The following is a 14089-nucleotide window of genomic DNA, read 5'->3' on the forward strand; positions in this document are numbered from 1 at the left end:
CGTAAACAATCCATGGTGCTATTTGAAGAAGAGCAGGGGAGTTCTCCCCAGTGACTTGGACAATGTTTATCCCTCAACAAATACCACTAAAACAGATGATCTGGTCATTATTTCATTACTGTTTGTGGAAGATTGCTTTGCGCAAGTTGGCTGCGGTGTTTCCTACCTTACAACACTTCAAAAATATTTCATTACTGTAAAGCATTTTGGGCAGGGGTCGGTAATGTGTCGTATATGGACACCAGTGTCCCTGGTAAAAATCTTGTGGTCCGTGACCTGTAATTTCAGGGATGAGAAATTTTCCATTGACTTCTTTCCAGACAAGTCTGGCTTTAGAAAAATTCATAGCCGGCAGTTTCACAGCTGACAGAGCGAGAACAGCAGCTTCCAAACTCAGGACAAGTTCAGGGTTTTTCAGCTGGTTCCAATTTTTTTTGAAAAAGCCCACTGAAAACCTCGAACTTGTCCTGAGTTCGGAAGCCGTTGTTCCCGCTCCTGTCAGCTGACAGCTGTGAACTTTTTTAAAAGACTGACCTATCACAAAGCTACTCTGGGGAGAGTTTCCACTCTCTGCAACTGTCACAGGAGAGAGAGAGAAAGAGAGTGAGAGAAAGAGATGAAGATCACTCCTGACAGATGGACATCTCTGCATCCTACACATTCTCCGCATTGCTCCATCAAGTGTGCAGGCAGACATTGACTACTTGTGCTCGCACAAACAATGTCAGGTACTCACTAAATAGGGAGAAATGCATTTTAAATCGGACTGTATTTTGATGGCATTAGATTGGCTATATACAAATTAACTGCCCCCATGTCCATGGCGGAGTCAATAATTTTGTCAAATGTCCATGGTGCAACATGTTGGTGCCCATCCCTAATTTTGGGTCATCCTAAGTTTGTAAAAGGTGTTATTTAAATGCAAGTCCTTCATTCTTTTCTTTCTAGCGTTTGCATACAATGAGACATCACCAGGTAATGTATGTGGCTGTGGATATTAACACTTTATATGCTATATGTTAAAGTACATTGTGTCATTCACTGGCATTGATTTACAATTTGACAAATGCTTTCTGATAACCATTTATCATATATTGAAAGACAGCTGAGCAATTTGCTTCAATTTTGGATGCAATGAAACTCCTCATCTAAACTAGCAAGAGAGGTGAAAATGGTGAGATTAGGGAATGGGCTTGGAGGAAAAGCTCAGTGCCACAGCTTGAAGGTGGAAGCTGATAGTGATGATGAGGAATTTGGAATGTTTCCTCACCCTCCTGTAAGATCCAGGAGTAGAATGATTAGACTGTAGAGATGGAGAGGTGATATATTTTCAGGTGTTTGAGGCAGGCTTGAGTATAGATGATCAAGCTGGGTTGGGGATCATGAGTACAATCTTCAAACAACATGGAAACAAGCTCAATATAATAAAGGAAACTCATATACATAGAAAAATACTTCTTCTCAAACCAGTCAGATAGGCCAATTTAAAAAGTTAAACACTTATGCACAACTACAAAATACAAAGAAACTTGCAACGGTTATTATTTTTTAGGCTGGTAGTTTTGACCAGACTGTTCTTTCTTGACGTCAGTAGCAACAAGGAGTCTGAGACCGACTTTGGTTTGAAGGGTCTGTATGAGCACTCATGCCACTTTGACAATACTTCCTGAAAAGCTTGGGTAACAGAGCATGAAGGATGTTTAAAGAGTCGAGACATTCAAGGCAAGAAAGAAAGTGCGACTCAAAGAATATCACTGTTAAATCTGAGGAGCCACAGCTTCAGTGAAAGCCAAAGAAATCAAAGTCTTAAAGGAGCAACATTGACCCGCAGTCCGGTTAGTATTAATCTAGTGAATAATCTGTTTGGGATCTAAATTCATGTTTTGTCTCTGATAAATTCTATTGTTTTAAATGTTTAATGATATTAACATGCTTTATTTTGTTATTGAAGGCTTAATTTATTTACTCAAAATTCTTATTAAGACGTTATTTGTCGTTAAATTCTACTGCTGTTAATTCAAAGTTGCTTAATTAAAATTATCTTATAGCTATTTCAACTTTTTTAACACTAAATTCCTACTTCTGCTACTTAAAATTATTGGATATTTCAAGATTTTAGTACAATGAATAAATTTCAATTGTCAGGTGTAAACTGAAACAGGACTGGTAGAATTGTAAAGACAATTACCCAGTCTAAATTCAAATACTATGCAAACATCTTTAAAGTGTTAATATCTGTTTTTCACTATTGATTTCTTGAACTATTGATATGGTGAAAAGAAAATCAGTCAACATGTCCTATGTACACTAATATACTGCTCGTGCTATAGTGTCCCATTATTCATGTGATGAATGTGAACAATTGGTCTCTCGGGGCTCGAGGCATGGATGCTCTTGGCCATTGGTGAAAAGACAAAAGTGAAGGTGAATAGACATCAGCTAGTGCAGTACTCTATTTACCCAATAGCTTTCAGTTGCTTCAGAACCAAACTACTGTACAAACCAATGGCAACAACAAATTTGCTGTAGAATGGCAAACGTGCCCCATTAGTTAGACTTTTCCCTCACCCTTCAGCTTGAAAATTATATGCACTGTATGTTGCTGGATGTGCAAGTTGATAACCTTGCAAGAACAACAGGGCATCTAGAACCTTGGTGAACGATGGGACTGACAGTCTATCTCCTTAACCACTGAAATTTAAGGATTGAGAAAGAAAAGGAGGAATGACAGAGAAGGAAATAGGGTGAATTAGAGTTGAATCAGGTACAGAAAGGGAAATAAAGAGAGGGAAAGAAAGATTGGATTAAGAGAGAGAGAGAGAAGACACAAAAGAATAGTAAGAAAAATATTAACATTTTAAATTTTAAATTTTGAAAGTCATTAACAACAATTTACTACCTGTCGGAATGAGACTCCATAGTTTCAGTTGTTCCCTTTCTGGGCCAGAGAGATGGAGTAACTTTGAAGGAACATAATCCTCATCAATAAGAAGGTACTTATGCTGCTAAGTATTAACCCTAACTTTCTGCAGTGTGTTTAATTGGCAATTAAAGCATAAATGCAGCAATTTCATGAAAACTCATGGGGAGGTTATGGTTGAGCTGCCATTTTCACAAGGCTAACGGGAAAGCAAATCATCTAATAACTTGTGACAATTCACAATTAGCAGGGTAGCTGTTCTTCCCCACAAGTTGCTGAATGATCTACACAATAATAACGGCGAGCTCCATTAAACACACCATTAGCCTGACAGCATGTTCCAGCCCAATAATCTTCTTTCTGCTGTGAGCAACTCACACGAGAAAGAATTTTTATGATTTTAGAATGGAATTGTCAATAAATGTCTGAAATAGAAATGTACTATTTTCTTGTGCTGAAAAATTTAAACTTCAAACATTGAACTTTAAATTATATTATACAACTATGTATTCATATAAAATTCCTGTGTCTACTATTTTAACAGAGGTGTTAACCCATTTAAAATTGATGAGCTAATGCCTTCATTGAAAGAGTGGGGATAGAATTCAAATAAACAAAACAACAAAATTACATGCTACTGTCACTGAATTTGATTTCAATTACTGTTTTGGTTATCAACAAGCAAGTTAAATTCAACTTAATGTATGTCAAGGCTTGTAAAATGATCGTAGTTTGTAAAATATCGTTCAGTAAATAAAGACATTGCCCTTATTTGTGGTGATATTGAAATCAAAAATGTATTCATTGTTAGTTGTTTTCCCCTTTAAGTTCCTATCACATATATACAAAATTTTCAGTGGAAGGGACAGGCGGGAGAGTAACTCTCCCTGCAATAAAAGCAAAAAGTGCTGGAAATACTCAGCAAGTCTGGCAGCATCTGTGGAGAGAGCAGCAGAGTTAAAGTTTCAGGTCAGTGACCTTTCATCAGAACTGGCAAAGGTTAGAAATGTAATAGGTTTTAAGTAAATAAAGCAGGGGTGGGGTAAAAGAGAACAAAAGGGAAGGTGTTGATAGGATAGTGGGTCACAGAGAATAACTGACGAGGAGGTCATGGGGCAAAGGCAAAGAGAGTGTGTTAATGGTGTAGTGAAAGACAAAGTGTTAGTGCAGAGAGGGTATTAAATGACCGAATAATGAAAGCCCGAACCAAAAGCTCAAACATGAGAAAAAAACATTGGGCAGGCAGACGATGAAAAAAATTGAACGATGAAACAAACAAAAAAAAGAAAAAAAAAAGGGGGGGGGGGCAGTCATGCTCTGAAATTATTGAACTCAATGTTCAGTCCGGCAGGCTATAGTGTGGCTAATCGGTAAATCAGCTGCTGTTCCTCAAGCTTGTGTTGATGTTCACTGGAACACTGCAGCAAGCCCAGGACAGAGATGTGGGCATGAGAGCATGGGTGTGTGTTGAAATGCAAGCGACAGGAAGCTTGGGGTCATGTTTTTGGACTGAGCGGCGGTGTTCCGCAAAGTGGTCACCCAATCTGTGTTTGGTCTTCCCAATGTAGAGGAGACCGCATTGTGAGCAGTGAATACAGTCTACTACATTGAAAGAAGTACGAGTAAATCGCTGCTTCACCGGAAAGGAGTGTTTGGGCCCTTGGATAGTGAGGAGAGAGGAGGTAAATGGGCAGGCATTACACTTCCTGCGATTGCATAGGAGGATGTCATGGGAAGGGGACGAAGTATCGAGGGTAATGGAAGAGTGGACCAGGGTGTTGCAGAGGGAACGATCCCTTCAGAATGCTGACAGGGGAGAGGAGGGGAAAATGCATTTGGTAGTGTCATCACACTGGACATGGCGGAAATGGCGGAGGGTGATCCTTTAGATGTGCAGGCTGATGGGGTGGAAAGTGAGGACAAGGGGAACCCTGTCATGGTTCTGGGAGGGAGGGGAAGGGGTGAGGGCACAGGTGAGAGAAATGGACTGGACATGGTTGAGGGCCCTGTCAACCACAGTGGGGGGGAATCTTTAGTTAAGGAAAAAGGAAGACATATCAGAAGCACTATCGTGGAAGGTTGCATCATCAGGGCAGATGTGTTAGAGATAGAGAAACTGTGAGAATGGAACGGAGTTCTTGCAGGAGGCAGGGTGTGAGGAAATATAGTCGAGGTAGCTGTGGGACTCGGTGGGCTTATAATGAATATTAGTGGACAGCCTATCCCCAGAGACGGAGGCAGAGAAGTCGAGGAAGGGAAGGGAAGTGTTGGAGATGGACCATGTAAAGGTGAGAGAAGGGTAGAAATTGGAAGCAAAGTTGATCATGTTTTCCAGTTCCGGCGGGCGCAGGAAACAGCACCGATACAGTCGTCAATGTGCTGGAAAAAAAGTTGGGGAAGGGTGTCTGAGTAGGACTGGAACAAGAAATGTTCCACATATCCCACAAAAAGACAGGCATAACTAGGACCCATGTGGGTACCCATAGCAACACCTTTTACCTGAAGGAAGTGAGTGGAATTGAAGGAGAAGCTCACTCTCTGTGCTGCTTTGTAACTGGCCATTAGAAAGTGCTGGACATAAGTCAGCTGAGCTCTATCTTCCATCCCTTTTCCTTTGCAAAAACAGCTATCTCATTAGTGGTTCACTGATGTCCTTCAGGGAAGGAAATCTGCTGTCCTGACCTGGTCTGGCCTACATGGCCTCCAGACCACAGCAATGTGGTTGACTCTTAACCGCCCTCTGAAATGGCCTAGCAAGCCACTCAGTTGTATCAATCAAACTGCTACGGAAAAGTTGAATAAAAATCCCTAACAGCGCTGTGGGTGTACCTGCACAACATGGACTGCAACGGTTCAAAAGGTGGCTCACCACCACCTTCTCAAGGGCATTTAGAGATGGGCAATAAATGATAGCCTTGCTAACAATACCTAAATCCACTGAACATATTTTTAAAAAAGAGGAATTCCAAGACAGAGGGTAGGACTTTCCATTAGGTTGCACCAGTTTCTTTGCCCAAAATCAGCCAAATAGGTAGAAAAGATCAAGGAATTTCAAGCACGAGTTACATCCAGCAGAAATCAAGTTTCCACAATCTTCTTCACTGGTTGAAAAATAACACGCTCACAATCAGCCCCGCAAAGCTGGCCATGCCCTAGATCGAATGAATCACTATTGTGAGTTTCTATTAAATGTGTTTGTTTATGAGCCTTTGAGGTGGATCTTAAAACTAAGATTTTTTAAGTGCAAGGAGACTAATAGGTATATTTTAAAAGCTTTTAAATATATACTTTGCCCCATATCCCTTAATACCTTTTGTTAGCAAAAACCTAGCAATTTCAGTTCTAAAATTCACAATTGATCTAGCATCAATTGCCATTTGCAGAAAAAAATTCCAAACTTCTACAGCCCTTTGCATGTAGAAGTGTTTCCTAATTTCACTGAAAAGTCTGGTTCTAATTTTTAGACTATGCCGCTCGCCCTCGGTTTCCTAACCAGCACAAATAGTTTCTCTCTATCTACCCTATCTATTCCCCTTAATATCTTGAAACCTTTGATTAAATCACTATTTAACCTACTAAATTCCAGGGAATACAACTCCTCATAATTTAAGCCTTGGAGTCCGGGTATCATTCTGGCAAATCTATGCTGCATTCCCTCCAAGGCCAATACATCCTTTTTGAGGTGTGGTGCTCAGACCTCCTCAAAGTACTCCAGGTGTCCTCACAGTACTCCAGGCGTGGTCTAACGAGGCCTTTGTATAGGTGAAGCATGACTTCTACCCCTTTGTATTATAGTCCTCTAGATATAAAGACTAGTATTCCATCAGCCTTTTGGATAATTTTCTGTACCTGTTCATGTAATTTTAATGATCTATGCACGTGGTCTCTTTGGGCCTCCACTGCTTTTAGCTTTTTGCCACTTCGAAAATACTCTCCTCTATATCTTTTAGGTTCAAAATGGATGACCTCACAATTGCTTACATTGAAATCTATTTGCCACAGTTTTGCCCATTCACTCAATCTATCAACATGTCTTTGTGACTTTATGCTTCTATCTATACTGCTTACAGTACCACCTACCATAGTGTCATCAACGAACATGAATATGTGGCTTTCTATCCCATCATCTAAGTTGTTGATAATTACAGTGAATAGTTGAGGCTCCAGCACAGATCCTTGCAGGAGACCACTATCCTGCCAATTAGAGTACTTGCTCATTATCCCTACTCTTTTTCTCCTGCCAATTTTCTAACAAGGTCAATAAGTTGTCTTCAATTCATTGAGCTTCAATTTTAGTTAACAGTCTCTTATGAAGGACTTTATCAAATGCCTTCTGGAAAACCGTATAAATAGCATCCATAGACTTTCCCCTATTCACTACTTTAGTCAGCTGTTCAAAAAATGTAATGAAGTTCATCAGGCATGACCTACCCTTTACAAATCCATGCTGACTCTTTCTCATCAGCTTAAATTTTCAAGGTATTTAATCATTCTATCCTTAATTATAATTTCCTGACAACAGATATTAAGCTAACTGATCTATAATTCCCTAGTTTCTGTCTCTCACCTTTCTTAAATAGTGGAGTGACGTGCAATTTTTCAATCTGAAGGAACATTTACTCTATTGAGAGAACTTTGAAAGATCATAGTTAGGGCATCTGCAATGTTCTCACTTACTTCCTTTAAATTTGTGGGATGCAAATCATCTGATCTTAGGGATTTGTCACTCATTAGTGCCGTAATTTTCTGTATAACTGTTATTTTGCTTCTGCTAATTTTGGTGAGTCCCTGCCCTGATACAACATTGGTTTTCTTGGGGGTAACAAACATGCTATCCTCTTCCTCTACCGTAAATACTGACGTTATTATTTTCTTTAACCTTATTTTCATTGACAATGTCGCTGTTATCAATTTCAAGGCGCCCACGTTTCTCCAAACACAAGGCGCTGGATTTTACAAGCTTTCTAGGGATGATGGGCTGGGAGGCAGGGGAGGGGCTGAATGACGAGGGAAGGCATGGGGTGGAGTGCCCATCGCCTTCCTGATGTCATGAAATTTTACCGAGGTGGAGAAGTTGAAGTCAGCCTTCCTGCCCAGAGATAAATTGAGGCCCTTAAGTGGCCAATTAAAAGTCACTTAAGAGCACCTTCCCACCACCACTGGCATATTACCAGGGGCAGATGGGCCCCCCAACCCCAACCCCCCCCCTGCGACCCCCCCCACCATGTGGGGATACAGCCCAGTAAAATCAGGTGGCCTCTCTGTGGCCCATGGAGTATCTCCCATTGGCAGTGGCCGCCCCTGTGAAATCACACACACCCTCACCTTCACCAACAGCCCCCATGCCCGCCGTCAACCCCTGACCCCACTTGCCTTGTAGAGTGGTTGGCATCCAGTGCTAAGTCTCCATGCTGGGTGCAGTCCCAGCAGCGGTCACCGCTCCCAGTGGTACTGCTGGAATTGAAGAGCTACTGGCCCTCCGATTGGCTGGCAACTCTTGGGAGTGGGATCCTGTCTTGTAAAGGGACAGCGCCAAACAATGCGGCCACGGATCCCCCAAATGGCCAAGACAGGGTTGCCCCAGCTTTCCAGCCTGGCGTCAGGACTCTTGTCATGGGGACAAAATTAAGCCCTACAGTGAATTTGATCATATTATCATCTGTATTAGATAAATGTTGGTGCACTGTTAAACTTAACTAAATCGGGTTCATTCCTAAAAGTAATATGGCCTGCCCCCTTGTTGGTTCTAAGACATATTGTTGCAGAAAAGTATCCTGAACAGAGTCAGGAAATTCACTACCTTCCTGACATGAGATAGTCTGCTTATCCCAACTGATATGAAAATTAAAATTCCCCATTAAAACCATTCTTCCTTGTCAACATGCTTGTCTAATCTCTGCATTTATACATTCTACCATTTCACAGCTGCATTTATACATTCCACGACTTCACAGCAGCTACCATGATGTCTATACACAACTCCCACTTCCAATTCTTAATTCAACCCATAAAGTCTCCACTAACTGTGCACCCCTTATTGTGTCCTTTCTTATCACTGAAGCCATTTCATCCTTAATCACTAAAGTTTCAACTTAATTTCCAGCTTTCTGTTACACTCCTGAAGTTACCATGGGAATAACCACAACAGCTGCAAAATATCTGTTGTTAATAAGCAAATATTATTCATGATAAATAATAATGAATCATAAAATTGCATGGACTCTATGAACAGTGCTGTCCTGCCAAACTTCACAGTAAAAGATTCCTGTATGGATGTTGCACTACATTAAACATCATTATTTACATGTTTCTACAATGCCCATAGACTTGCAATAATTCTTAATTACTATTACACACACTTTCTATATTACTATTCAACACTTCCTGTTCAGTCAAATTTCAGAACAAGCAGCCAAAAATGGAAGAAACTGGCATGACCACGGATACTTAAAATCCCACTGCAGCAATGTGCATTTGTATATCAATTTAACTCTAATAACGCCAGGATTTTGACCCTCAGTCTCCTTGGTGTAGTGTTTAAGATTTTGCGATAGAAATTAAGATCAGATGCTGTTTTAATACAAAGATTTAACAGGTAGGTCTTTCTGAGGTCTCAGGGCACTGCTCATGCTTTTCCTCTCGTTAATGTCGAAAGACGAAAAATGCGGGGAGAGCTTCCAAAATGTTCTGATAATCTACCCATTGCATATGAGTGCTCTCCCCTACCCACCACACAGCCCCCTCTCTCCACCTTAACATGACATGTAAAAATGAGTCAACTCAGGATTAAATAAACTTGATGGAAGTCCATTCAATATATCTGCCACCCAATGTAGATGCAATAAATCCAACCGGGAATCTCACTTCAGGCTTGCTGCTTTTCTTTTCTCAAATATGACATGTTTATTGATCAGTAGAGAAGAACATCATCAGAGCTGCATTCATAGTCCTGTCCCCGGTGTAAACATAGCCATATTAATAAAGGTTATCAGGCTGCCCTTAGTCTGCTCATCCTATTAGATAACTCAGTTCTGATATTCACAGGCTATGTTACTTTGTTTATTCTCCACCCAACTAGGTTTGACCTCGTCCTTCAAAATGAGATTAATGACTATTCTGGAGATTGTAGTCATGATCCTTTGTGTAGGATTGCTGCTTCCTTTTAATAAGGAAGGTGAAATGATTATGACAGGTAAGTTTTTAAGTTTATTATTACTGTGAAAGGGCTACTTTCAAAAAGCCTTTTTTGGAAATGATAGGGCCTCTGAGACCATTTATGCACTGAAAGTTACATCTAAAGTTAATTTTTTTCACAGAATATTCTTAACTATATGATTTTGCAGTTTCTACAAGCAGAGATTTAAAGAGTATTTTCATCTGATGGGATATAAATAAATGCTTGTATGATTTGGAAAGATCCAAAGTAAAGGTAAAAACACTTTTTAATAAATGTGTATGGGTTCTCCTGCTGGCTCAGCCAAGTGACTGAATCACGCAGACTGGGAAGATTCCAAGTTCTTTTCTGAGCTAACTGAACTTGGCTTGAGTGGCAGTAGGAGTGGGTTAGGAAGGGGAACATCAGTCATGTAATCTGCTCTGGGACACCATAGAGTGACCCTCTGCTAGATGTGCGCATGTATGGGCATCAGATAAGGAGAGGATTGTGGTGTCCCCATGGTAAAATGGACTTTCAACATTCAATGTAAATGTTAACGCATGAGTAATGGCCATTTAGGCTAAGTGTTGACCAAGGAACTCTACCTCAGTGTGAGGCAGTGGGGTAGAAATTTGATTGAGCCTATTTACAAGCCTAAAACAAGCAACATGTTGCAAGCACATGCCAGAAGCAGAAAGACCGAGACTCACATGAAATTAGCTTTGAGCCTCATTTTAATAAAAGAGATGAGCTGTCACCACCTTTCACACCTCCCGTGGTAGCTCCTCCAATTGCAACATCCAATTTAGGCCGCCTGCCTCACTAGGAGCAGCCCTCGGGCAAATCAGAGGAATACAGGAACAGCAGTAGACCATTTGGCTCTTCAAGCCTGTCTCACCATTCAGTGAGATCCTGCCTGATCTGAGACCAAACTTCATATGCCTGCCTTTGGCTCATATCCCTTAATACCATTGGTCAACAAAAATCTTAACAACCTCAAATTTAAAATTAACAACTAATCTAGCATCAACTGTTATTTATCGAAGGGTTCCAACTTCTACCACCCTGTACATGTCGATGTGTTTCCTAACCTTACTGCTGAAAAATCTGGCTCTAATTTTTGGACTATGTCTCCCAGTCCGAGACTTCCCAACCAGTGGGAGTTTATCTTTATCCACTCTATCAATTTCCCTTAATATCTTTAAAACCTTGATCAAATCACCCCTTAAACTTTCTAAATTCCAGGGAATAAAAGCCTAGTTTGTGTATTACTCCTGAGGAAGCAGAGGGAGGGATGGGAGGAGGGCAATTGTGAGACAGAAGGGGCTCCCAGGAGTGGTGTGCAGCCAGGAGCAGCATTTCTGCTCTGCCTGATTGTGCAGAAGGTGAGGAGACAAAATGCTTGGGCAGTTGCAGCAACTCTACCTAAACCTGAATGGAACAGTCTACTTTGCTCAGCACTAACATTTTGCTGAAGGGTCTTTAAACAGGTAGCATATGCATGGAGCTGAATGCCTTTTTAAGGCAGCCACCCGGGACACCGAAAAGTCATCCGAGAGTCTATCCCAGTGCCTTCAGGAAAGAAGAGAAGGGAAGGAAAATTTGGCAAGAAAAGCTAAAATGAAACATAAATTTATTTTTGTTGGATGTTTAAGTTCAAGACAATTAAGTGAAATCTCAACAGTGTTGCTTTGAATATTGATTTGTTTTGCACTGGTATCTATCCAGATGGAATAAGCTTTGGTTTACCTTTATTATTTATGTGATAGAAAATGAGAGTTTGTTATGTTTGGTTGTGTCCAAGTGTTACATAAATATCTTCTCATTTGTTTGCCATGCGTGTATAAATATTGTATCATTTGATTTTTTTCAGCACATTAATGTTTTTTTTCAGCTGTCATTTTTTAAATTGTCGTACTTGCTTCTTTGGAGACAGGGCAATCTAACAACAGGGTCAAAATGCAGCCTTTGCTAACAATGTCAACCATTCACTTATTTAATGCTAATGTAGCAACATCATATAAATAAAGCTGTGATGAACCAAATTGGCATGTCAAGCCAATTGAATGGGTGAACCTAATAATTTTAATTTTATTGAGAATAGACATCCAGGAACCAGAAATACAAAAGCTAATGCTAATTAGGACCCCCACCACATAATCTACACCCATGTTGTTATTTTCATAAATCCCTTTCACATTCTGAGCACAGCCAGCAACATAGGTGAGGAAAAGAAGCATGCAAAACTATCTTAACTCTTAGGCTCTCGATCAATGATCCTGAACACAATTAGAATATTTTAAAGGATGATGCCAACCTGAAACAAATTAGGTCTCAAATCATCTTGATCGTAGTTCATGAAGAAAACTTTGCTTGTGATCTTGATGCTTTGTCAAAAGGAGGTAAACTCATATTGTCATATTTTCTCCCTGACATTGCTGGACAGTTTGCGAATTGCATGTAATAATGATTAGCAGTCATTCCAAAGTATTACAAAGTATTTGTTGCACAGAAACAGGCCATTTGATCAACAGGTCCGTGCCAATCTTTATGCTCCACTCGAGCTTCCTCCCACCCCATTCCATCTAAGCCCATCAACGTATCCTTCCATTTCTTTCACCTACATGTGCTTATCCAGCTTTCCCTTAAATGCTTCTATGCTATCCACCTCAACTCTTCTTCTTTGGCCTCCTTATCTCGAGAGACAATGGATACGCGCCTGGAGGTGGTCAGTGGTGTGTGGAGCAGCATCTGGAGTGGCTATAAAGGCCAATTCTAGAGTGACAGACTCTTCAACAGGTGCTGCAGAAAAATTTGTTGGGGCTGTTACACAGTTGGCTCTCCCCTTGTGCTTTTGTCTTTTTTCCTGCCAACTGCTAAGTCTCTTCAACTCACCACACTTTGGCCCCACCTTTATGGCTGCCCGCCAGCTCTGGCGAACGCTGGCAACTGACTCCCACGACTTGTGATCAATGTCACAGGACTTCATGTCGCGTTTGCAGACGTCTTTAAAGCGGAGACATGGACGGCCAGTGGGTCTGATACCAGTGGCGAGCTTGCTGTACAATGTGTCTTTGGGGATCCTCCCATCTTCCATGTGGCTCACATGGCCAAGGCATCTCAAGCGCCGCTGACTCAGTAGTGTGTATAAGCTGGGGATGTTGGCCACCTCGAGGACTTCTATGTTGGAGATACGGTCCTGCCACCTGATGCCAAGTATTCTCCGGTGGCAGCGCAGATGGAATGAATTGAGACGTCGCTCTTGGCTGACATACGTTGTCCAGGTTTCGCTGCCATAGAGCAAGGTACTGAGGACACAGGCTTGATACACTCGGACGTTTGTGTTCCATGTCAGTGCGCCATTTTCCCACACTCTCTTGGCCAGTCTGGACATAGCAGTGGAAGCCTTTCCCATGCGCTTGTTGATCTCTGCATCTAGAGACAGGTTACTGGTGATAGTTGAGCCTAGGTAGGTGAACTCTTGAACCACTTCCAGAGCGTGGTCGTCAATATTGATGGATGGAGCATTTCTGACGTCCTGTCCCACGATGTTCGTTTTCTTGAGGCTGATGGTTAGGCCAAATTCGTTGCAGGCAGCTGCAATCCTGTCGATGAGTCTCTTCAGACATTCTTCTGTGTGAGATGTTAATGCAGCATCGTCAAAGAGGAGTTCCCTGATGAGGACTTTCAGTACTTTGGACTTCGCCCTTAGACGTGCAAGGTTGAACAACCTGCCCCCTGATCTTGTGTAGAGGAAAACTCCTTCTTCAGAAGACTTGAACGCATGTGAAAGCAGCAGGGAGAAGAAAATCCCAAAAAGTGTGGGTGCGAGAACACAGCCCTGTTTCACGCCACTCAGGATAGGAAAGGGGTCTGATGAGGTGCCGCTATGTTGAATTGTGCCTTTCATATTGTCATGGAATGAGTTGATGATACTTAGTAGCTTTGGTGGACATCCAATCTTTTCTAGTAGTCTGAAGAGACCACGTCTGCTGACGAGGTCAAAGGCTTTG

At 41.4% G+C, this 14089-nt stretch overlaps 1 protein-coding gene across 1 annotated transcript in view; it reads left to right on the forward strand.

The window, feature by feature from the left end:
- Nucleotides 1–14089, forward strand: part of tpo (thyroid peroxidase) — a 135282-nt gene that overhangs the window by 7072 nt on the left and 114121 nt on the right. The window contains exon 2 of the mRNA XM_068028488.1: nucleotides 9999–10112. Within this exon, the coding sequence (XP_067884589.1) occupies nucleotides 9999–10112 (114 nt within the window). The remainder of the gene's footprint in view (nucleotides 1–9998; nucleotides 10113–14089) is intronic.

This window comes from Heterodontus francisci, chromosome 3 (genome assembly GCF_036365525.1).
Source record: "Heterodontus francisci isolate sHetFra1 chromosome 3, sHetFra1.hap1, whole genome shotgun sequence".
In the NCBI taxonomy this organism is placed as follows: Eukaryota; Metazoa; Chordata; class Chondrichthyes; order Heterodontiformes; family Heterodontidae; genus Heterodontus; species Heterodontus francisci.